Source organism: Strix aluco, chromosome 12 (genome assembly GCF_031877795.1).
Source record: "Strix aluco isolate bStrAlu1 chromosome 12, bStrAlu1.hap1, whole genome shotgun sequence".
Lineage (NCBI taxonomy): Eukaryota > Metazoa > Chordata > Aves > Strigiformes > Strigidae > Strix > Strix aluco.
In genome coordinates this window covers 4,400,992-4,425,420 of record NC_133942.1, presented here as the reverse complement: position 1 = coordinate 4,425,420, position 24,429 = coordinate 4,400,992, and the positions used below count along the sequence as shown (strand labels likewise).

Sequence of the window (24,429 nt, the reverse complement as noted above, 5' to 3'; positions counted from 1 at the left end):
ACCCAGGCTTTAAAAAAGAATATTTTAAAAAATCAAACTCTTTCTAATATTTAAGAAGAAAATTTCTGCCTTGCTAATCCCGGTCTTTTATTGTATTGCATGTGTGTTTCTTGCTGCATCTGCTATGGTGCTGTGAATCCCCCTGTCCCTGGACTGGGTGTTGGGGGTAATCAGCCACAGTTATTCCCCACAGTGTTGGTATGGCCTCCTGAATATCTTATTTCCCAGGGCCAGACTGGAAATGTTCTAGTTGCTGACAAAAGGCATGGAGATCACTAAATGATATTTATGAGGTGTTGACGTGGCCATCTGGATGTGTTCTGATCTTAATTTCTTTCAATGCTTAATCTTTCTGTTTGAACCCAACAGGATTGCTTTTCCGTGGAAGGGGAGGACTTGAAGCATGACTTTGAGCGGTTACAGCTAGCCATGGAGATGGTGGGGTTTCTTCCCAAGACTCGCAGACAGTGAGTTTATTTTCCATATTAATAGCTTGAAGATTATATTATTTAATATAACCTCTGTAATCAGTGAGATAATTCACCTGGCTTGAGCTAACGTGACTGTTGTGTTCTACATAACATATCAGGCTGGTGAGAAGGAGTAATTGGTGAGACACTGGGAGGAGGTTGCCCAGAGAGGTTGTGGATGCCCCATCATTGGAAATGTTCAAGAGCAGGTTGGATGGGGCTTTGAACAACTCGATCTAGTGAAAGATGTCCCTGCCCATGCCAGGGGGGTTGGACTAGGGGATATTTAAAGGTCCCCTCCCACCCAAACCATTCTATGAATAATGACACTTGACCATTCATACAATAAAAGAGTAAACAAAATTTGAAGATATAAACAAAATATGCCCGTCATTAGTACAGTTAATGATTCTCTTTGTGCAAGTGGAGCATTGTCAGGAAGTTAGCACCTTGAAGTATTTTTCAGCCATTCATGAATAGCCATGGCTTACTCTGCATGTCATGAATTCAGATCCTGGTTTAATGAGAAATCCTGATTATTAGTCATCATATTTAATCCTTTGCATGCAATTGCCAGTTCTGTAGACTCATTTCCTAGTGGCCTTCATTCACTAATTCACTGAAAGTGCTGGTTGAAAAACTGGACCTCTCAGCTGGATTGCAATACCACCTTCCACTGACAGCAAGGAGTTATATGCTTCATATATGGGTCGTCTTCAACCAAAACCACAAAATAATTCCTCTCGTGTTGATTGTTGTCATGAAACTCTTGAGTAGGTTTGAATGAATTTGACAAATATGTTACTAAGGTTAGTAACAGGCATAGAAATACATGTACATAAAAAAATGACCTGGAAGTAAGTATGATTTTGACATCACAACTATTGTTGAAAAGCACATGGAAGAAAATGAGAAATCTTGTTCTTTTTCAAGTCAAAATGTTCAAACAATAATTTAATGAACGTCATTCTTTTCTGTCTGAAATCCTGGGGGTTTACGTGGGAATAGAAAATTTCTGCTTTGTACTAATGGCACTTAAAACCCTATTCATCACCTTGGGTAAATGACTGTAACAAATCAGTTATGAAGTGAAGACTGCTTTTTCTGTATCTGTTCCACACACATGGATAAACCCAGGTATACCTACTTCTAGTATAAATATATGTCAGCGTGCTTCCTTATCTTTCAAGAATCAGGTTTCAGTGACAAGGTTTTTCTAAAGCCTGTTTAGGGTACAGTGAGGGGGTTAAACTGACAGAGTAAAGCAATCGGAAAGTCTTGAGACTGAGCAGAGTTGGATGTTACAGAAAATTTTACTGTGCAATAACTGTTCTTGGCACACAAGTTCTTGTATTTTTCCTAGTGAATTTTGCTTGTCAAAAAATATAGTGGATTCTTCGCTACATGAGTAAATTTATTCTGCTTGGCGTTGTACAGGTGTAACACGAATAAGTAACCACTTCAGCTGAGTCTAAAAAAGAAGGACATTTTAAGTATTACTATATTCTTATAAATAATTGATTATAGCAAAACATGGTGTTTCAGCTTTGTGGAAACAGTTACAGAAGAGAAACTTTTGTAATTGCATCCCTGTAATTCATGATAAGGAATCAGCATCCCTATTTTAGAGATAAGAACTGGCTTGGAGGTGAAGGTGTGTTGTCCAGACAACCTGGTGACATGGCTAGGAATCAAATTTGATTTTATCCATTTTTAGCTCCACAGAGAGTGTAGAAATAGGGACAGAGTTTATAGCTCAAGTCAGCCATGACTGGATCGTCTCAAAGAACTATTTTTTTGAAGGAGTGAGGATATAACTTAATGTCCAAATTTAAAAAAAAAAAAAAAAAAGGCTGGATAAATTTACTTGACGTGTAACACCTTTTCTCTGTCTCAGCATGCTTATATATTATAAAAGCATTTGTGCTTTTTTGTATAGGCTTCCTGCTTGGGACTAGATCGTAGAAGGTAATAAATATATGTGCCAGGGGACTAGGAAGGATCACCTGCATGGCTGAGTTGAGTCTCCCCCTTAATTTAGACAATTGCATGCTAGATATTTAATCCGGATATCTAGAGTACTTGAGGATTTACTTTTTTCTTATAATATTGGGTGCCATTTTATAACCAGGGGATTGACATGTTAAATAATTTTCAAGAAAGCCATACCAATGCAAGTTTGATACTCGACTAAGTGAAAATATTTTTTACATGAGGCAAATTGGATGCTTCATTTCAGCATCATTTCTGAGGAAACATTTGGAGATTTGGGACATAAACTGCTCTGGATTGAAAATCAGAGGAATGAGTCAAATACCAAGATAGCCCTTGGATGTTTGGGGATGTGGTTTCTTTTTTGTTAGCTTTAAGAAAAACCAACCCAGTGAAAATGAATTATCTTCATTTTCTTCAGAATTTTCTCTCTCTTGTCGGCAATACTACATCTGGGTAATATCCGTTACAAAAAGAAGACTTACCGGGATGACTCCATCGATATTTGTAACCCTGAAATACTACCGATTGTGTCAGACCTGCTGGAGGTAAGCCTTTGCTTTCTGTCCTGTAATGTTCACACCTAATGAGCCACCTCTGGTTTATAATAGAATTTATTTCCAGTTTCACTAAAGAGTAAGTTCTTTTGTGTTACTGTTCATATGGGCTGTTCATGTTTGCCAGTGAAAAGTTATAAAGATTTTTTTTAAATGGGTTTTTAATGTAGGGTTTTTCTTTTCCCCTATTCTTGAAGCTTCAGGTTTAATTGACCAAAAATACAGTTTATGTGATTAAAATCTGAAAGATTGTAAACCAGTTCTAGGTGGAAAGCAAACCTGCCATTCAACACAGTAGTTTCTTGAGTTGCCAGCTGTCAGCTCCCTCACCAAAGTTCCCTGATGCTCCTGAAATCTGTTCCACTATTAGTATAAGAAAGCAATTGTGAGACCATCAGCCCACTCTTCTGGTTCAGGTGGTGTCTGGAGGAGGTACAGAGCTCACTTGCTGTGTTTTGCTCTCTGTGGTTACCCCGCCAGCATTCACAAAGGTTGTATTGGAGATGCTGGAGGGTGCATCTCAGCCTTTTAGTACCTATTTATGGACCTATTATCCATGCATTTACCTAGTTCTTTTGTGAACCTGTTGATGCTGTTTGCTGTTTAAGACCCTTTACCAAAAGCACTTTGTCCTCTGAGTCACTGCTGTGCCAATATCATTTGGGAAGGGTTTGTAGGTCTCCACCCGAGGGGCCCAGGGCCATATCCAATTCTGTAAATCAGTGAAAAAGCACTAAATAACTTCTTAGGAGAGCTGCTTTGTTAGCCCAAGCAGGTTATGAAGTTGTGGCATTACTTGTCCATGAGAAAGTCTTCATTTCAGTGAGCCAACTTATCCTGTGCTTGCCTTATCCATTCAAGGTGAGGATGTAGGTGGCCAGAAGCTCTCCTTGCTGTCTCCCTTTTGAAATGCTCTAAACCACTTGTAATTCCAAAGGATACCGAAATGTTATACTTGGAGTTGGTTAAAACAGCTATTATCTTTATTCCTTTGTACTCGCTGGATGGTGTGGAAGGTTGATTTTTGCTGATTTTATGATAGCATCAGAAGATAACTCATCGTTTTGTACACACATGATGCTCTTCCCTTTCCTTCTCTTAAATAACGGTTGGGCTATCTCACCACTTAAAGAACTCGGGTATTGGCTCTCACAGATTTTCATAGCACTTCATTAAAGCTTTAAATTTAGGGAGGGGAAGGCTTCTGTAAAATATGGGTATAAACAGCTGGATGCTCTTTGCATCTTGGCCTTGGAGACTGTAGAAATAAACAGAAGGAAAATACGAGTTTGGAGGAGAATGTTGTTGATCTTACCCTGTTAAAAACGGCCATAGTGAGAGCGCCAAGTCATTTAAGAAATAATTGTCTTTTAAAAAAGCTTTGAGTAAGAGAAGGACTTAGAGATCTGAAAAAGTTCCAGGCTTTGGGTCTTTGCCCTGGCTTTCTTCTGCAAACGAACTCTTCTGCAACATCTGCGTGCTGTACGGTATCAGGTTATTTTTTGCACATGTACATGTGAAATGATGCACCAGTTTAGCCGTATAGATCCAACAGTGGCTTAGTGCCATAGTCTGGTACAGCACAGAGCATGGATACCATGCTCACTTGCAGCTAGTGTCAACACCGTGTTAAAAAATAAAAATAAATATATATATATGCAAAGTGATAGATTTCTGTTCATCTTGGTAGTTCTTTTGCAAGCTAAATGACTGTATACAGCATAAAATGCTTGTTAATTAGGTCAGGACACTGCAGACCTCAGGTATGATCTTGTGAAAAACACTGCTGGGTTTGAGTAAGTGGTGTTGCTTGTCCTTAAAGTTGCATTTATATGGTAATTTATCCATGGAATTAGAGACATGGGTTGTTTCCAAGTGCAAACTTTCCAATAGACCCACTCCCTGATCAACCAAAAAAAAGCCAATAACCCCATTTTCAGAAAGGCTTGATTTCTTTTTCTGAAATGCTTGTTTTCTGTTTCTTTGCAGACCTGAATAGATCTTGTAATGTTTATTCAGATTTGACCAAAAGGGAGGACTAAAGGGATCAGAAGAAACATAATTACAAAGAGCATCCATTGCACTTTATTCCTTAGTTAGCTACTTACAACTCTTCAATTTAAGTGTAGTGAATTCTTCTCAGCCAGAGACCAAAAACATTGCTTGAAACATTTGACACTTTGTATTTTGTCTCATTTGGGTAATTATTTTTATTACTTTGGGTTTTTTTGTGGTCACTGAACAGTATACAGTTTTGCTTTTCACGCCATTGTTGCTGAAAATATGAATTGGCTTCAAAAAGTTATTAATCCCCTCTAGATCTTGACATTACTCTCTAAGACTGAAAAATCATCTCAGAATAAAAATAACATGAGTTGACAAATAGTTTGACTTCTCATACAGCCACTGGGTGCTTGGCAGGACAGTCTTCAGTGTAGGAAAATGATGGAAGAAGTCAGCTCTGCAGTGATCTGATACTTTGGGGGGGTGTTTTAGTTTGGGGTTTTTTCCTTAAATGGCCCGCTGGGTTTGTTCAGTCAATGATTTGACACAGAAAAGAGAAGAAAAAAAAAAAATCCATCTGGACTTGATGGAAAGTCTTTGAGAAGCAGGAGCTGAATTGGCCATCTCTGAGGGCAGCCGAGAAGAGGGGATGCAGAGCTCCTCCTGCAGAGCCTTTTTGGGGAGGAGGGGAACTAACAGTCTGTCTGAAATGAAAAATTTATGCAAAACTTAAGGTGTTTTCTCCCTCCAAAGGAAAGTCTGGCCCAAATGATTGTGAGCTAGCTGGTTTACACTGGAGCCTCTGAGCCTCTAAGGACAACTGTGGGAATTTCCCTGCTGCAGCAGTTAATGCAACAACACCAAACAACTATCCTTCCTCTGTACAACAAGATTTGTGTCCCTATAAAATGAAGCTAATATACAGCTAAGATGCAGATCTTTTTTGAAGGAATCTGGGAGGAGATGATAAATCTGCCAATGGATTTGATTTTTCTTAGATACCAATGACCCTGTCCAATATGTCTTTGGTTTATTAAAACATGCAGACGAGCATTTGTTGAAAAAACAAACTGCAATATAGGATTTTGGCCAGACTCTGCAGACCGTTGTTTCATTTACAGTAAGACCCTGATTCCTTTTTTTTTTTTTTTTTTTTTTTTTTTTCAAGAATAGACATAGCATGTGGATTATGTGAGGCTTTTGGCAGGTTTTTCATGGCCTTTGTTTAAACTTTGCTGAAATGCCGTGCTGTAGCATGATGTCAAGGCTGCCTGATGGATCGAGCAGACGTGGAGCCCTGTGCAAGCGCTGCAAATATCATGGGTCCTCTGCAGAAATCATAGAGGATTGTGTAAAACTGGGGAGAACTTTTGTGTTTCTGGGGAAAGGCCCGGAAAGGCTTATTTGTGGGCTTATTAACAAAACCTATCTATTAGGAATTAACTAGTGTCAGTTGACCCTAAGAGAGATTATTTTTTTTCCCATTAGAAGAGCAGGAGCATTTTAATTGTGTACATTTACTAATACTGGAAATGATTTCCATGGATGGAGCATTGAGTAAGGAAGGCAAGCTCTGTCTTCACTCAATGGAGCAGCTTTATATTCAGTTTTTAGGCTTAGGTAACCAGCCTCAGTGCAAATAAAGGTAAATGTAAGTTATCAAGTGTCCTAAATTAGTTTTGCCAGAGCTCTTTTTGCATTGATGGCGATAGCTTTTCAAGTTAATGTCAACCTCCATGGGAGATTTATGTGCTCAAGTTATTTTTCTACTAAAAAATGATCTTCAGCTTCCCAGAGGGATTCCACAGATGTACTCCTCATGTGATCAACATCTTGGAAAGTAATTGGGGACCAAAAGGATAATGAGGCAGCCAGTGCTTGCATCCAGTCTTCTTTTCTGGATTCATTTTCCGGATGACGTTTTGGGGATCGCAGAATGGTTTGGGTTGGAAGGGACCTCCAAAGTTCATCTAGTCCAACCCCCCTGCAATGAGCAGGGACATTGTCATCAGATGCAAAGCTCCAAGCCAGAACTCAAAGCAGATAACTTTCTGGTTGTTTGAAAGAAGGTCTGAAGAAAAGGTTCAGATCTTTTTCAAGAAGAACTGATAGAAATCTGAATTTAGTTTCTGTTACTCCATACCAGGCAGCTTTTGAACAAGCGCTCAATCCCTTTCTCAAATATGGAAAGAGAGACAAAAAAGTGATGTTTTCTTGCGCTCAAGTTGGAAATGGTTCATTTTTCTTCAGCTGCTATAACATAATACTCCAGCATTACTGGAGAAGCAATCTCCGCCTGCCTTGGCTCCAGCCCAGCCCTTGTGGGAGCCCGCTGACTGTCTGCTCCCCGCCACACTCCACTGACATTTATAGCTGTGGCAGCGTTGCTGGTCATCCTTCACTGAGTTTTAGAGCTCTAGTCGTCCAGCCGTCTCAGCGTTGGTTTGACTCGTATGTGGCAGTGAAGTCTTAAATCTGTGTTTTGTCCCTGTAATTAAGATATAAACTCCTAAGGGCCATGTAGCTTTTTTTTTAAGAGGAAGAGCAGGACTTGTCCTTTAGCACCGGAAAGCAAAGATCCATCAAACATAATTTAGAAGTGTAACTCCCAGGGTGCAAAATAAAGAAATAAGTTGTGTTCTCCTCTTTGCTAATCTGCTGGGATGGGGTTTGTCTCTATTTTAGTGTATCATGGTTACTGGAGGAGGAAGCATAGGATGTACGCAATGGGGAAGCTGCAAGTATCTCCATGCACCAGGTGTCCTTAGTCATCGGCATGCACTGAGTTTATCTTTAGAAAGCTCCTGTGGCTGCTCATTGGCATCAGGAGTCAGCTACCTTCAAGCTGTGACCTTAAATGAAAATTAGGATAATTTAGCTGTACCTGTGGTGTTGGCTCTCAGAGGCGATGAAGCAATCAAGACCAAGCTCCACTGGGTGGTAATTGCCGGCAGAGACCCAGGGAGATGCAGGGATTACGTTCCTGTCCTTGCCAAGTATGTTTTTGTATGAAAAGATGATTTGATGCAGTCCCTCTGGGTCAGTTGGCAGCAGGTCCGGAGATGAAGGATGCACATCTGCAGGTCTCATCCAGCGGGAGAGCAGATGGAGAAGCAAACCAGGGTGAACATTAGATGGAGATGCTGACGGATGGCATGGGTAGTTGCTTAAACTATTTACAATCCCTGTGTTTGCTGACAAATCTGGGATTTGGAAGCATTTAGGTTGTTTAGGAATATTACATTGGGCTGTTTTGATTAGTAACCATCTGATACCCCTCTGCCTTGTTGCCTTTGATAATTAAAAAAAGCCAGCATGCTGGCTGAAGGTTTGCAGCATCCCTGAAGCGGGGTAAAGTTCGGTGTAAAACTCACTTTTGCTCCAAGCTGTGCAACTGGGGGTGAGCAACTGATGGTCCCACAGTCACAAGCTTCTGGAAAAGTGTCTGCGTTTTGCCTGCAGAGCTGAAATTTAAAAAAAAATCACCATTTTGCTGAATGTAGAGGAATAGAAACCAAATGTTGAAACTTGCTGTGGATTTATTTCTGGGTGAACCAGAAGAATTTTTTTTTCCCCCCTCTTGATTTTGAAAGGTAAAACCAGGTCATAGGAACTGGGGTCTCTAGAGTATCACTGAGAACTAATGAACAAACCTCAAGGTGTTGATGTTTGATTTCTAGTGACGTAGACCTTGCTGGTAGGTGATGGTCATATACAGGTGACTTGATGGTTTCTGCTTTCCGTGTCACAGCAACAAGTTCTAGTCAGTGGTTGTTGCAGGAAAAGTCAGTTATATAAAAATGCACTGAAGTTTATCAGGGAGACTCCCATGATGGTAGAAAGTAGTGTGTTGTACAGAACAACACCATGATGATGGTTAGGGACGTTTCTTAAGTTCCACTGGCTTGTTTGCATTGCTCTTCGTACTAATTACTGGATTAAACCCATAAGTCAAAGCACATAAACCATGAAGTTTCTTATCATCCGTTCAAATTGTAAATAGTTTACCTGGGATAAAGATACGGTCTTGGATGGCTTCAGAAATGTGGATTTGGTGCTTTTAGTCTTCATCAGAGATGTTCTGAGCATGTCTGGTGTCTGCATGGAGTCCTTCAGTTAGGGTAAGCAGACTGTATAGGTTTCAGTGCGGCTTCTCAAGCAACAACATCTCTGTATCAATCTGTAGCTACTAACCCTGGGCTCAAAGATTTTCACACAGACTAAAAATTTCTTTTTTTGACGCAAATTTAGCAAAGAGCAGTCAACAACTTAAAGTATTTAGGTCTAACTTATATATAAGCCTATCACCATCTATTCTGGCAGAGAGGTCACGCTTCTGAATTTCTCCAGGGGATATCAAAATAAGAGGGACTTGAAACTGCTCACAAAAGAGGCTTTCTCACAACAATTCCTGGCAAGTACTGCTTTATTTGTCAGCACTGTTTGCCTAGTTGCCAAAGTGTCTTGTGTTTACACAATTGATTTTTTTTCTGCAAACTGGTTTCTGTTACAGCTGATTAGAGATTGTCACCTTGCAGAGAACTGGCATCTTTAGGGAGTAAATACCAGGTGTGAATAGCAGAGTAAATATCAGGTGCTTAAAAGGTTTCTTTCTCCTTCTAATTCTTCCCCACCCTGAAAAACACCAAAAAACCCTTCCACTTGGATATATCTTAAACTGATGACACAGTTTTTCTTATTTGTAATTTGTCTGATGTCATCTTGACAACACTAGAAAGTTGACTTATTTTGCCAACAAAACGTGTGAGAGGGAGGAGCTGCACTGGGAAGGAAGGAAACCAATGGGAAATTGCTAGAAATGTGATGACTAAATGCGGAAAATCAGGTTCCCTTGAATACCGTGGTGTCTGATTTCTGATGCTGGATTTCTGTGCTGAGTTGTCTCCTCCCAATGTTAGCTTGCTCTTGGGCATTGAATATTAACTCTGCAGGGGCTGGCAAAAGTGATTTAGATTTCTTTAAAATTCCATATAAAAATTTTAAATTTACCAAAATGTTTACACTTGTAAGTTTTAATTAAAAAAATATAGTTCTAGAATAATCATTAACATCAAGATTTTTGTTTTAGGTGAAAGAAGAGATGCTGTTTGAGGCCCTTGTTACCAGAAAGACTGTGACAGTAGGAGAGAAGCTGATCTTACCGTACAAACTAGCAGAGGTCTGTACACGATACTTATTGTTAAAAGAGCAGCTCTTGGGATGGTTTTCAGTGCTTTGATATGTACACTCAGCTCTGATAGAGCTTCTTTCAGTTTTTATGTAAAAACAGTGTAGGAGAAGCTAATCTAATCTGTATGACTTTACTTTCTACACGGTTCTGGGAAAGCAGGTTTGCACTTATTCTGTGACAGTCTTTAACTGTTTTCATGACTTACGGTTGTTTAAGTGTTCTCCAAAGCAGAATTGTGCGTTGCTAAGTGTATATGATACACGTAGTAGTCTTCATATGTCGTTCCTTAAACTGTAGCACTGATTCATCCCACAGTGGAGTGGTGAACTAAGACTTCCAGGAAATTTTTGGTGGGGTCCGAAGTGCCTATGTTAGTCATGGTTCTTGTGTGGTAGGAGCTGGAGATCCTCTGCAGGAGATTCTTCTTCTCTTTTCTTCAGAACTTTCGCAACCTGGGTCCTTGCGTGATGCTTTGGAGCATTCACAACTCCATCAGCTGCTCTCAAACATGACTGTAGCCGCCACCGCTACTGACTGTGGGGCTGACACTGCATGATGTGTTTAACTTCTCTATTATGGTCTGTCTTAAGATTACCATGTCAGCAAACGTGGGTTTTTTTCTAAGTATATGGTTTCCAGGAATTTTGAACTATATTCTGTGGCCGGTAAACAGAAGCACCTCAGTTTTCTTCTTATATTCTCCAAAGTATGTAAGCTCTATTCTGCTGGCTGTTTCTTCATCTAGTGTTCTTGTATCACCTTCCAGTTTAAGAATGTTGAGCATGGCACTGCCCCCCACTTGGTCCCTCAGTTACCCCTGGTTGTATGAGAGTTTGCAATATCTTGAGTAAAGTCTCTGAGAGCAGTCTGTGTTGCAAAAAAATAAGCACATGATGTGTTGTCATTAAGTCAGCTTTCAATTTCAATTCCTTTTTTTTCAAACAAACAAAAAAAAAAATCTTTTCTCCCCTTTTGAGATTGTGTGTTTAAGCTTGGTAACTGTTACTGAGCTTTAATCTTTAGAAGTTAAGTGTTGCCTTTGTGCAAGGCTTGAATTTCCCCTAACAAAGGGCACACAAATGCTCTTACTGTGTCTTTGTGATGGACACATAATGGATGTGGTATTTGTACTTTTTTCCTGTGTCTTAGGCACAGACTTAAGCAGTAGCTAGACAAGTTTAAAACATAACTATAATCACCCTTCTACTGGAGGTTACTTCCCAACAGCTGTGATGATGGAACAACATGCAGCAATGTGCCTTCAACCAGCTTGCTGCAAAACTTGGCAGGTTGAAGTGTTTCTTCTAAAATTTTAACCTGGGCCACCAGGTTTTGTATTGAAACAGCTTGAAACAGTTTTACCTAGATGCTTCTTCTGTTGACATCAGTAAAATGGCTGAGCATGAGTTTCTCAAGTGCTTTCCAAAATGTTTTTGGTGGTGTCTCTGTTCACGAACCTGAAATATTCCCTTATAAAGGTTTGTCACCGATATGTAGTACAAGAAATGAAAGATCAGGGTGTGGTGATTGCGGGGGAAGACAAAGGAGCAGGAGGCTCTGGTGGGAAGGTTGATGTAATCTCCATGACGAAATCATTTTGTAAGAAGCTGTGAATTGTGTTAAGACAGGCACCACCTGTGCTTTTTATTCACTGTCCTTACAAGCATCCTGATTACCAAATTTTATCTGACAATGACTTCTCTCTGGTAGCAAGTTCACTACCGATTTGCTCATGCTTGGCATACTAGAGCAGAATTTGGGGTGCTCTAACTGGAACCTCACCATGATAAGAGGTCTTGTGGTCTTCCTCTGGCTTGAGGAATAGGAGAGGTGACTTGGATTCAGATCCATCTGAATTGGGAAGAAAGAGTGGGATTCATTTGACATTTTGGGACTTTACAAAGAATACTGGTGTCTGATAATCCCACTCATGACTAATTGGACTGTTGGCACTGTTGGGAACCAATGAGCTGGTTATTCTTCTTCTGTGTTTTACAAAAGAGCATTATAAGTGGCTCAAACGGATGGAGTGATTGAGGTTTTGAGGATTTTCAGACATGACTGTCCCACCACAACTCCTATAACTCATAGGCAGCTGCCTTTCCTGATAGAGGATGTATGTAGCAGCCACTTTATTCTTCAGATGCTGAAATGCTTGATGTTTTTTGCATAGCTTGTTTGATACACTTAAAGTTTCAGAGGAGTTTGTCTGGAAAAGACTGTACTGCAGTGGCTCTCAAAGGATTGTAAAAATGTCATTTTTAGCATGTGCTTGCTTTTTTATACCATCAAGAAGAGCAGCTTGGATCTACCAAGTGCCTTCCAAGACTTTGAACAATATCATATAGGCAGCCTGCACAGTGTAGCAGTTATTAAAAGAAGAGCAAAAACTCGGCAAAAGAAGGAATTCTAAGAAATTTTGCTTGGTTCTGAAACCTGTTGTCTCAACTGTGAGTAGAAATAGTAAATGATTAGGCTCTATGGGTGCAGTGGGAGTAAGTAGCATTGGGCTTCTACTTCCAGCATCACTGCTGAGATGGCTCAGGATAGCAGGAGAGTGTGTTGTTGAGGAGATTGTGTGTCTCCTGATGGCTCTGTGGATGAGGCACTTACAGACCTGGGTTTCTTGGTTGTCTTCTAACCTCTTTTTGAATTTGGGGTTATTAGTGAGGAGTTAGAAGTATGGAGCTTTAATTTGAAATAGACATTCTTATGTAAAAAACTTTGAGATCTTACATTTGGGATGGGTTCTTGAGCTTTGGTGAGGTTTCTACATGCATCTACTCCATCTACTAAAGAGACACATATTGTATTTAGTACGGGTGGTTGGACTTGCCTGTAGGGGTTCAGGCGTTGTTTCACTTTCTGTGCTCTGCACAGGGGCTGATGGTTGCTGATCCCTTTCATCAAACAGTGTTGAAATGTATGTGGATGACAACTCGATGCAGAAATACTTTCCATAAAATGGCTAATGCTGATGTGATCATTCTGTGATCACAGCCTGGCTCCTATGAGATCTGTAACCTCAGGGCCCTGCCTGTCACCCCCCTTAATAGTCTTGAATGGGCAGAGGAGATGCAGGTGGCCTGGAGTAATCTTTTCCTTCAGAGGTTTGGAGGCATCAGAGCTGAGATTGGACTTTATTATAGCATTTTCCTGAGCTGTAGCCCCACAAGCACATGGAGAGGATGCCTTTGTTGGATTTGCAGTGATGCCGCATTCCTCTCTGTCTGCATGCTTGCTCGCTGCATTGTTGTTGTACGCTGATTAGAAACACTGTCCTGTGGTTTGGGGCCTTTTTTTTTTTTTTTTTTTTGGGAGCATTTGGCAACTCCTCATTTGAAACATCCTCCTTCATGACAGTTATAAATTTATATCAGACCCTCTTCCTGGATTAGTTCTGTTCATCTCTGCAGTAATTTATGTAAAACTAGACGTTTTATTCTGGTACATTTTGATGCTTGGATAAAAGGTACTGCAAAATGTCCTTGTGGGGACAACTTGCAGACAGACATCCCAGCAACCTGAAGCCTACGGTGTTGAAGGAGATAGCTGCAATTAGCAACATCTCCTCTCTGTTTATTCATGTTGTACTTCTTTACTTCAGACTTCTCTTGATGGCTTTGCCCCCATGAATCACGTGCCATTTTTAAGTTAGGCAGAAATGGTGGCTTTGTCAGCTCTGTGTTTCTTTTAATAAGTCAAGACTTTTTGAGTCTTGCCTGCATACAACTGTTCTGCTGGATGGCCTTGGAGGATCTAAATCATTTCATGGGTTAAAATGTGATTTAATGGGTTAAAATGTTATATTGAAGTCCAGCAAGAAGGTAGGACTCCAGCAAAGCAAAAGCACTGCCTCCTGTGTACCAGCAGTTGCCAGTGCCACCATCTTCAGCTGAGCAAGTTCTTCCCAGAACATACAGATTTCATTTTACTTTATTTCACCCAGGAAGGGTACAAGATGTGTGACAGCAGCACCTGCTCGAGCAGAGCCGTAGCCAAGAACAGACAAACTGTTGTGAACTGAGCTGCCATTTCAAGGTGTGATCTGTTGTTTCTTGGTGTGTAGTCAGTGCCGGTCCTCAGGGCGTTACAAGGGTTATGGAATGAGCATCTGGTTCTCAAGAAGACCCTGCAAAGTGTAATGTGCCATCAGGTTTTTTTTGATTGTTCAGCAAATCATGGTTTATTTTTAAGAGGTTGTGTCTGACCACGGTATTAACATTTGAGTATGGCCCCATGTTGCTGGAGCTACTGGTATTTCTGAAATTAAGGAGAAGCAGTCAAGGAGAGGCCTGGTTTTGAAGGTAAAAATCAACACTGCTTTGTAGTTGCAAGCTCTTCTTGCTGCGACACCGATGCCAAACATGGGCTTGATTGTAGACCCCATGCGTCTGCAGCCCTGCGGCGAGACCTGCGTATCCGCTCTCGGTCTGCATCTCCAGTGCTTGTCAAAATTTAAATGAGCAAGGACACCACATCCATAAATAATGCTTATATTTACCTCTGGCAGCTGCCTCTTATCTTCAGAGCCACGCTGGCTTGTCTGCCGCAGAGCTGCCTCCTGGAACCATTCATTTTTCCTTTTATAGTAGCTGGATGGTATTTTAATGCAGTGTTTGAAACGACTGCATAATTTGCTCTAGTGCTAAGGTTTAGAAGCTTTATGCTCTGCATAAACTTAGAAAAAAGGCTGCACAGACATGAAAGGCTGCACTTGTGTTCAGAGGTCTTGGTTAGTTGTCCAAAACAGCTGCCAATGTCTTTATCAGGAGCGAGATGGTGTATTAATGGAGCTAGCAGCAGTTAATGGATTTCCAGAGAAATCCCAGTGTATCCGTGCAGGGTGAGGGCAGTATTTGGTAACAGCAAGCCTGCCAATTCCACTTCATTTAACAAATAAAATGCAGTGGTTATGACCCTTTGAAAAGAGAAGATTTGACTATGGGAGCAAGAGAGCCATCAGTGGTGACTGGGATGATTAGAGTATTTTGATTCAGGTCTGTCTTGAACATTGGGCATCTCTCTGCAGCCACAGTATTCCTCTTCCTAAGGAGGTAAAACATAGCAGTCACACGTGAAATATGGAAAAATGGGATTTTAATGGTAGCAGAATAATAACTCATGCTGAGAGTTGCTGTTGTCTTTCCCCAAGTGCCCCTCAGCTCCAGACTCTGGGCATTTTTTTCATATATTATTACGTGCATTTTTGCAGTCCTCCTACTGAGGTAGGAAAGTTTCATAAGCCACAATTCAGGTATTTAAAAGAAAAAAACCAGGCGCACTAAAGATGAAGCGGCTTGTCTGATGTTTGTTAGGAAACATGCAGCCAATGCAGGAGTAGAGGACTTTAATCAAATCTTTGTGGGGAACTTGGGGGTTGTTAAAAATCTTTCTCTTGATCCTGCTTGTAATCTGAGCATCATCTCAAGCATAATCTGTGCAAGGAACTGCCCTTCTGGGCCACGTCTGTCTTCCTGCTTCTATCTAAATAATTCAAAGAATTCAGGTTTTTTCCATCTCAGTCTGCTGCAAGGCTTCAAGGCCATTAGTTTATGCCTTGACTGCTACAGTCATATACCTCTCTCAAATCCATTCAACATCTTAACTGGTGATTCTCACTCCCCCTTTCCACCTCACTGGAGACAAGTGTTGTTTCTGAGCGACTCAACCATCCCCAACTTGTTTCCATCCCATTTGTTCTGCTTATCAGGCTGGTGTCTGTCACCTGGTTCTCTGTTTTTCACCAGTCTCTGCATTTTTTTTCTGTGTTCTTTATCAGATGAAGAAATCGTTATCAAAGTAAATACTCTGTTAGTGTATCCTCTTTTACATCGCTCCAGAAAACTGATTTTTCCATGACGCTTTTAATTCATTTAGTTCTGTTGGTATTTCTTAAGTGAATAACTTTGCAAAAAGACTTTATTTTAACAGACCTTTCTAATTTTCAGCCATTAGTGACCAAGGACGTTTTATCCCTAAGGGTTAGTTAATGAATTAATTCACACTTTCAGAAGAAGTCTGATGTGAAATTGCCCAACAGAAGGGAAATAAAAGATGTGAGACAACTTCTTGGGCAACAAGTGACCTGATTCTTCCCTTCTTTAATTTTGGAAAGCTGTTAGGAGCTGGTTGTTTGATGTGATGAGTGTCACCATAAATATGTCTTGTATTTAACATAATGTGTATTCATAATTGTAAGTGGAAAATGGCTACCTTAAAAACCAGAGGGACTGAAAGGGACTGACTTGTATGTCCAGGAAGGTCCCTGCAAGCAGATGTTGTGGAGCACAAAAAAAAGGCATGCTGTTTCCTGCCCCTATGGCACTCTTCTGTATTGTCACAGCAAGACCTGACATACAAACATTTGGGGTTTTTTTTAAGTCCCTCTGCCCTAAGTGTCCCTAGTTCTTGGGGTCTGCTAAAACTCTATGTAATGCCGAGACATTTTGAAAAATTTTATTTGCAAGTTTTTATAGGCTATGATCTGCCGTCACATCTGTGCTTAAATGGCTATTTGCTGTTTAGCAAATGAGTGTTACATACAGATAGTTACGTGGCTGGGGAAGGACACCATCAAACTGTTCTGTGATGGTGTGCAGAGCACCCAAACTACAACTGAATCTGTGAAATGCTTTTTATTCTGCATAAATATGTATAGCGATAGGTCCATGTGAAATCAGCTAGTGATTACTTAGAGAAGCGCTTATGCAGTTCAGATTTGCTAACCAAAATATTAATTCTCTTGAAAATCCACTATGTGCAGAAAAAAAGCAGAGGGTAATAATCATTCAACCGTGTTTTCAGTGTGACAATAAAGCAAGAGAAGACAGTCCGGGTTTTCTGTCTGCCTTTGCCGAGGGCTGTGCAGCCCTGCTCCGTCCTTGTATTGTCTCACATGTTCGTCATCCCTGGGTCTGTGCTGACTCAATTAGGTAACCTAGAGAAAGTCCTTGGAGTGGAAGGAGAGCTGAGTTTGTGTCCTTTTGCTAAGTTCAGTAGAAGTCTAGTAAACACCAGTGTTGTGCTGGGTGGAGAAAGGGGGAGAGGAGGGAATCTTTGCCCAGGAGCGATGGGGCAGGCACTTCTCTTCCTTCTGATGGCATGAAGCCATTAGATTTTTTTTTTTTTTTTTCATGTCATAGAGTGTCACTTCACCCTGATCTTCTTTACCTGAGATGAATTTCTTGCTGATGAATACAAGACACTTGGCATGTTCATGAATAATCATCACAAGATGGTTATTTCAGACGATAAACTGCATGGTGTTTGTGGCCTAAGCTTGGGGAGGGCATTTAATTTTCAGCATGGTAACAGTTAATTGGCAGAGACACAAGATAGAGCAGACCTTAATGCAGAGCAGACCTTAATGAGGGGAAAAAAGTATTTCATTACAGCAAAGAGCTGAGCGATGTTTCATTAGCTTATGTACTAGCAGTGGTACTGTCTAATGCCTTTTTCAGACCATTATAAAGAGAAAAGGAATGGAGTTCCAGGGCCAAATGGCATAACGTTCCCTAAGATGTTAAAAAAAAAAAAAAAAGGCAACCAACAAAAAACCAACAACAAAAAAAAAAGACAAAGGAAAAGATCATAGTTACAACTAATCATGAGCATTTGACAGACTGAAAATATTAGAGGAGAAAAAGTGGGAAGGAGACAAAATAATTAATTGTGTGAAGAAAGTAGAATGAAAATTCTCAGTCCTGAAGTATGAGGACAGGGACACTTAATGGAATAGAAAGTAGCAAAACTGCTGGAAGCACCTACTTATACCAAACCCCATTAGCTTAGGAGACTCATTGTCACCACAGGTTATTAGCATCAGGAGCTTAGCAGGATTCCTTTGAAGACCTAGTACGTTGATGAGTGTATTCAGAATTAACAGAAAAACATTAATAGAATAAAACTCAAACCTCACAAAGCTTTTAAGAGTGAAGCAAGCGTCTCTGCTTCAGGACATGAGAGCAATCTGTCAGTGTAGGACTTCAAAAGAAGCTTTTTCATGGGATTAGGTTTCTCATTTTTCCCTTCAAAATGCGAGGAACAGCTGTGTGTGGCGACAGAATACGGATTAGATGAGACTAGTGGTTTTATCAGACCGGTGTCCTGCGTGTGTGTATTCACGGGATGCAGCATCCTTCCTTTATTAGGAAGACCAAGTCCACTGACATTGGGTCTTTTTTTTAACCTTTTTTCATGTTTTTTTCACATTATGATATGATTATACATCCTAACGTTCCCACGAAGCACTTCATGGGAGAAGATGCTGCAATCTGGCTGAACGGAGCTCGTGTCTAGGAGGATCTCCCAAACCTGCAGAAATTCATGGTTGACAACGTACATCTGAACCCAGCGCTTATGTGTAAAAGCTGGTTTGGTCACCCTTGTGCTCTGTGCCACATGGAAATTCTTGTGTGTTAGCTGTGTTCATGCTACTCACTTGGCACTAATGTCTGGAAAAAAAGAGGAACACATTCAGATTTCAAGATTTCTGAGCAAAGTCCAAAATAAGAACCTTAAGAAGGAAAATGCTGATTTTGCATGGACTGCTCTGCCTGTAGCCAACCTCCCCACTCCAGCTGCCCTTTCTGTCATCAAATCCATTCTTGACTCTTTAAAGGCTTCTTTTAATTACTTCTGCTTACTGAAAAGATGCTTTAATTTCACAGAGTCCCTTTTGTTACTTACATTAGGCTAAGCTCATGTGAAAAGTCTTATAAGAATGGAAACGAACCATTCCTGGGTTAGCAAGTCAGCTCTTCCCATGGGGGGTATAATTTTCGTACAATTGCTTAGAATATGAGATTTTTCTATATAATCCCAATCTGAATAAATTTAGATTTATTTCTTCTCAGCCTAAGGCTGTTTATCAATGCTTGGTGGAGGAGGAGGTGTAGAAGCTCCATGGCTGGACAGGGTCTGTTGCACAGACTTTGCCTTTGCAGCTGTAGCAGCTGAGGTGTGATGAGAAATAATTTCTCTTTGAGGAAGCTTGCCAAGAAAAAAAAGCCTATAGTGAAGATGATGATATACTGGCAGAAGAAGATTTTCTACGATAGTGTTTTCTGCTTGAGAAGGGCCAACAGAAAGCCAGGATTTGGTTTATAAAAGCTCAAGTGCTATTTTTGGCAATGCATTGGACTTCATGGTAGAAATGCTGGTACGCTGTGCCTGTAAAGTGGTGAGCAAATTTCCCTAAACGTAGCCTACAAGTTCCTCCTCAGGTCAGATCACACATCTACTTCCTGTGCCACTATTAATTCAGTTATGTACCAGTTTCACTGTGAAAACACAGACTGAATGGGATCTCAGTCCATGTTTTTGATAGAACAGACTTTGGATGAACATAAGTGGAGAAAAACACTTTTTTCTTTGAAAAAGGTGTTTGAAACCTTTGCCATCAGTGGAACCCTTCCAATGTGGCTCTGGTGACTCTATTCTTCTGCAGCTCTTTATGGTGGGCTCATGATTGCTCTATGTGAGCACCTTTCAGTAGAGCTGCTCCATGCGTCTCTTCCCTCATCCTTTCCTCCATGGGAAGAAGTGAGAACCACAGGCTTGTTTTCTGGAAGAGTTTTATTTCAGGAAGAGAGGGTGGTTTGGTTTTTGGTTTTTTTTCTTTCCTCCTGATTTGTTGCAGATGACGTTTTCTAACCACGCTGTCCAAATCAGAAGGGTGAAGTCTTTTTAGGAAGATGATGACTCCACAGTTGAGACTTTCAGAAAATCGCTAACAAGAGTTTTGTTGGTTTAGTTTGGTTTTGACTGTAACCTGGGTGCTTTTTCTGAAAAGCATGTCCACAGCATATCACAGATATTCTGCTACAATATGACAATATTATAGACAGGGACTTGCAAAACGTCTCTAAAAATAATTAGCAAGCAGGCTGTGATGGGGATGACAGGTCTCCCATCTGTCTTCTTCCAAGTCCTGCCTACCACCAGCTGAGATACAATAGGAGGGTCCTTGACACCCACAGAAAGCATTCTCATTTTAGATTTTTCCACTTTGTTTTCCCCATTTTCATCCATCTAACGATAGGAGGATAAGTAAGGAAAGGGCAGGCTGCAGGAGCATGCTGACACTTGCCATGATATTCCTCGAGAGTTTGTTAGCACAGGAACAGCATGAACTGTTTCAGTGGGAATGTATGTGAGATAGGGAGCAGTGTAGGGATGAAGACGTTAACCCATGATGAAATTAGTGCAATATTAAAATATTTTTCATTATATTTTAAAAAACAGTTAATGATTAACGGTTTCTTATTTCCTAGAGTAAGCTAGTAGCTCTGAAGGACTGCCTTGTCAACCTGATGAGGTATTGACGCAGGAAGATTGTCTCACTGGGCAAACCCATTGATTTGACTTCTTCCATTGTGGTTGGGATTTTTTGGGAAGGGCGTTGGCATGGTTTGGGAGAACCCCTAAAAATACCTCTGAGTAATGTAGACTGGCAGGTTGGAGATGGATCTTTGTCCAAGGAAGGTGATTGTGAAGGTATTGGGAAATTGGTCCAAGGAAAGTGGTCATGGAAGGTGCAGTAAAACTGGTACTAGAGAAGGGAGAGCACAAGAAGAATTTACAAAATCAAGTTGTTTGATAGGTAAAATTGGAAACTATTACCAAAAAAGAATTTCTGAATCTAAGAACTTTATAACTGATTTTGTGAAAAAATTATGCAATGCCTTCTTGTTTCAGTGTTGTATTGGAGAATGATTCAGTATTGTATTGTAATGACATTCCAGTCTATTTTTTCTCATTGTGAAATCCACCCAGAAGTCCTGGAAAACATCATTGACACTTGCATCTCTTGGATAAAATCCATTGGCAGGACACCCCGCTGCCTCCCGCTCAAGAGTGATAGTAGAAGGTTTCTGCCGGGACATGGCAGCCGGCCGGGAAGGCAGGACCCAGCAGTTGGGGTAGTGCAAGGCTTAGAGGTGTTTGGGTTTGTTGGTTTTTTTAAGTATATAGTTTGTAGGTACATTTATAGAAATAAAACATTAAATTGAGCCTTTGCAGGAAAGTTTATAGCATTTTTAAATGAACTTTTCCTTTTTTTTTTTTTTTTTTGTAGTTAGATTCTTGCATTTTTCACTTGTCTTCTTCCAATGATGCTTTCAAAGATATTTTTCCTCCTCCTTAATCACACATAAAAATAATAAAAAAATCCTTTTGCAGGCTGGACTCAGCACGATGCATTAATGATTTGAGTTCTCTTAGGAAAAGCAAACACCAGAATGGCAGGATTTTAATATGATGCTAAGATAAAATACGAGTATGGAAAATTACATCATACTTATCCAGCCCGAGTATGATATAATACTCCTTGATGCCAAGATAGGGATTAAGCTAGAGTCTGATATCCTTCAAGAGTACTTTCCTCTGGGTGTTAAGCCTCTGTTTAAAAAAAACCAAAAAAAAAGCTAAGCCTGCCTGTCTCAACCTATGTCCCGTGACCCAAAGGGGAACCACAAAAGCTACTTAATCTATCTCCTGCCGCAGGACACGGCTGTGAATGTAAACCAGACGCACGATGTATTTGGTCATAAATAGAAAGTGAGCAGAACAGCAGGAAACCATAATTCTCTGTGCGCACACACGTGTGACTTGGGACCCACTGAATAGGCTGAACCTCATGTGAGATAAGAGTGAGACGCTAAAACCTGCATTTGGACAAAAAGAGGAGTTTAGACCTTGCCTAATTTCAGCCATTTATAGTTTTTCAGCTCTTTTTTTCAAATCCAGAAATGTTCTCCCAGCTTTGGTTGTGAGCCGTAGAGAGGGTGCAGTGTGCTGGCAGGTTTTGTATGCAGTGCTACTATACTTCAGCACCATCCTCCTCGTTTTCTGCTCCTTTGCTAATTTAGTTCTGCTTCACAGCTACACGTCTCTCCCTCCCTTAGATGTTACTCCATCTCAGAACAGGAGTTGCAGACCCAGCAAGCCATCCCTCAACTACAAACCCAAGCTGAAGCCACCTTGCATGTGGGGGTTTTTTTCAGCCTTCACGGAGCAGTAACAGTATCAGAGATAAAAATTGGATTTTAATAGTATTTTAGTAGCTACTTCTCTGATGCTAGCACTGTTATTAGGCACCCCTAAACCCTACAGAAGTATATTTTGAGTCTGTTTTATTTACTCATGTAATTCACGATTGCTGCAGAGATACCACCACCAAGATGCCTACATGTGCTGTTCTCTATTGACTGCATGTCCAAGACTTAGTGAGAACAGAGGATTGCCTTCTATTCCTGTTCATTAGGCCCCTTTATGAGATACAAATCAAGTGTATTAGGAGACCTTGAATTGCTCTTGGTTTTGCTTGTTCTAATCTCAGATAAATCCCATTCCTGGTAGTGGGGTAGCTCTTCACCCTGTCTAAGCATTGCTATTATTTTTTTTTTTTTAAGAAAAAGAGATAAATGTGGATTTCTTTAGAATAGAAACTGATTTATTTCATTGTTTACTCATGCATGGAGTGTAATTTTGTTGAATAGATACTTTGAGTCAAATGAGAAAACAAGTACATTTCCCCCCCCCCCCCCCCCCCACTTTGAAAATTATATATATCGCTCAAACCCGCAGAAGTGATTGAAGGAGGAAGGCATCATCAGAAAATGTTAGGTGAATGCCTGGGTAAAATTCAGTAGGTATTAAAATGGGGTTTTTCCTCTGAGTCATCTTGGAATAAGACATTTGTGTTACAGTAAGTACAAATGTAACCATGAAGCCAAATTTCACCTTAAACAATAAATGGGGGGGAAATGGGAATGGCTGATAAGGATTATAAAACATCAAACGATAACAAAAATCAAATCCTGTGTATGATAATAGCTCACTAAATTATTTTCTTGGTAGGATATCAACAGGTTCCTGGGATTTAGTGCCAAATCCCTGTGAGCAGAAATGCCAATTGTTTCACTGGGTAATGCACTGAAAATGTATTCCACGTATTAAAAGAAAAACAAACAAACAAAGCCCCCATAGAGCCACTAAAAATATGTATGCAGATTTGATTTTTGGAGGGATTTCCTGAAGAGGAAGAATCCTAGTGGTGCTTTTTTTTTTTTCCCCTGAATATTTCATTGGAAGCACCTTTCATCCTTCTATAGAAATTATAGGAAGTCTATCAAAGGCCCTAAGGGAGAAGGGGATATTTCCTTTCTTCCTGTGTTCATATCTTATTTCCTGAAGAGAAGAGGAATCTCTGTTTCTATTATACACAAGCAGAAAATGTAAAGTATTTTGTGGTGCCTGGCTTCACTTAAATAACTTTACTCCTGTCTTCGTGTTTTATGTCAAGTCTTGCAAACTTCACACTCAGAAAGAAATGTTACTTGCCGTCCTGGAATTACTCTAATTGTTTTGTGTAAGTATTTGTTGATACAGGTCTGAAAGGAGAGTGTGCATTGCTTGTTTTCTTCCTAGAGGGCAGGAAACACCCGCGCACGTGTGTGTTTATGTACGTGTTACGGAAGAGCTGTTGGGTCACTAGGAGAGGAAAAATCCATAGGTAGTTTCTATGACTGTATCAGGATCATTCTTGTTTTAAGAAATAAATTTTTGGAGACTATTGCAGGTTCTTATTGGGAAGTTTACAAGGAGAGCTGCTTGTAAATATTTTTGAGGGGATGGGTGGGAATTTTGTATTTGTAGGGAACACAGGCACTGGAAATGGGTTTGTGCAGTGGGACTGAATAACGTTGATGATGTCAATCATGAGATAAACACAGACATGGTCTCTAGGGGAAAATGCTAAAAACCTGGAGAAAGAAAGGACAATGACCAACAAGGCAAGATGTTGTCTTCTAGGCTACCAACAAGGCAACAAGTCATCGTTGTCTTCCGACAAGTCTTCTCTTCTAGATCCAACAAATTTTCCAGAATTGTGCCTGAGAAATGTCATTTAAACATCCCATTTTCAAGTAGTCAGAGCTTTTAGAAAATCTGGAGTGTGTGCACTGACCTTGCTCCCACGTCTACATTATCCCCTGGTGAAAAATTGGGATTTAACAGCGTTATGTTGACCAAAAATTGTTGCAGGTGTAATAAAATCATGTTGACCGACTGAATCATTCAGCGTGTCTTTATGGATGTTTCATAGATTTGCATAATGCTGAAGAAATGGGATAAGGGTTGCACGCTGTCACAGTTAATAAACTCTACTGGGTTTTAACCCTCATTAGGGCTTTAATTCTATTTGGTGCTT

General features: G+C 40.3%; 1 protein-coding gene across 9 annotated transcripts in view; it reads left to right on the top strand.

The window, feature by feature from the left end:
- MYO9A (myosin IXA) overlaps positions 1–24,429 on the top strand; it is a 189,299-nt gene that overhangs the window by 79,453 nt on the left and 85,417 nt on the right. For all 9 annotated transcript variants that reach the window (XM_074837279.1, XM_074837280.1, XM_074837282.1 and 6 more), the window contains 3 exons: positions 370–467; positions 2,884–3,010; positions 10,113–10,202. In XM_074837279.1, coding sequence (XP_074693380.1) covers positions 370–467; positions 2,884–3,010; positions 10,113–10,202 — 315 coding nt within the window. The remainder of the gene's footprint in view (positions 1–369; positions 468–2,883; positions 3,011–10,112; positions 10,203–24,429) is intronic.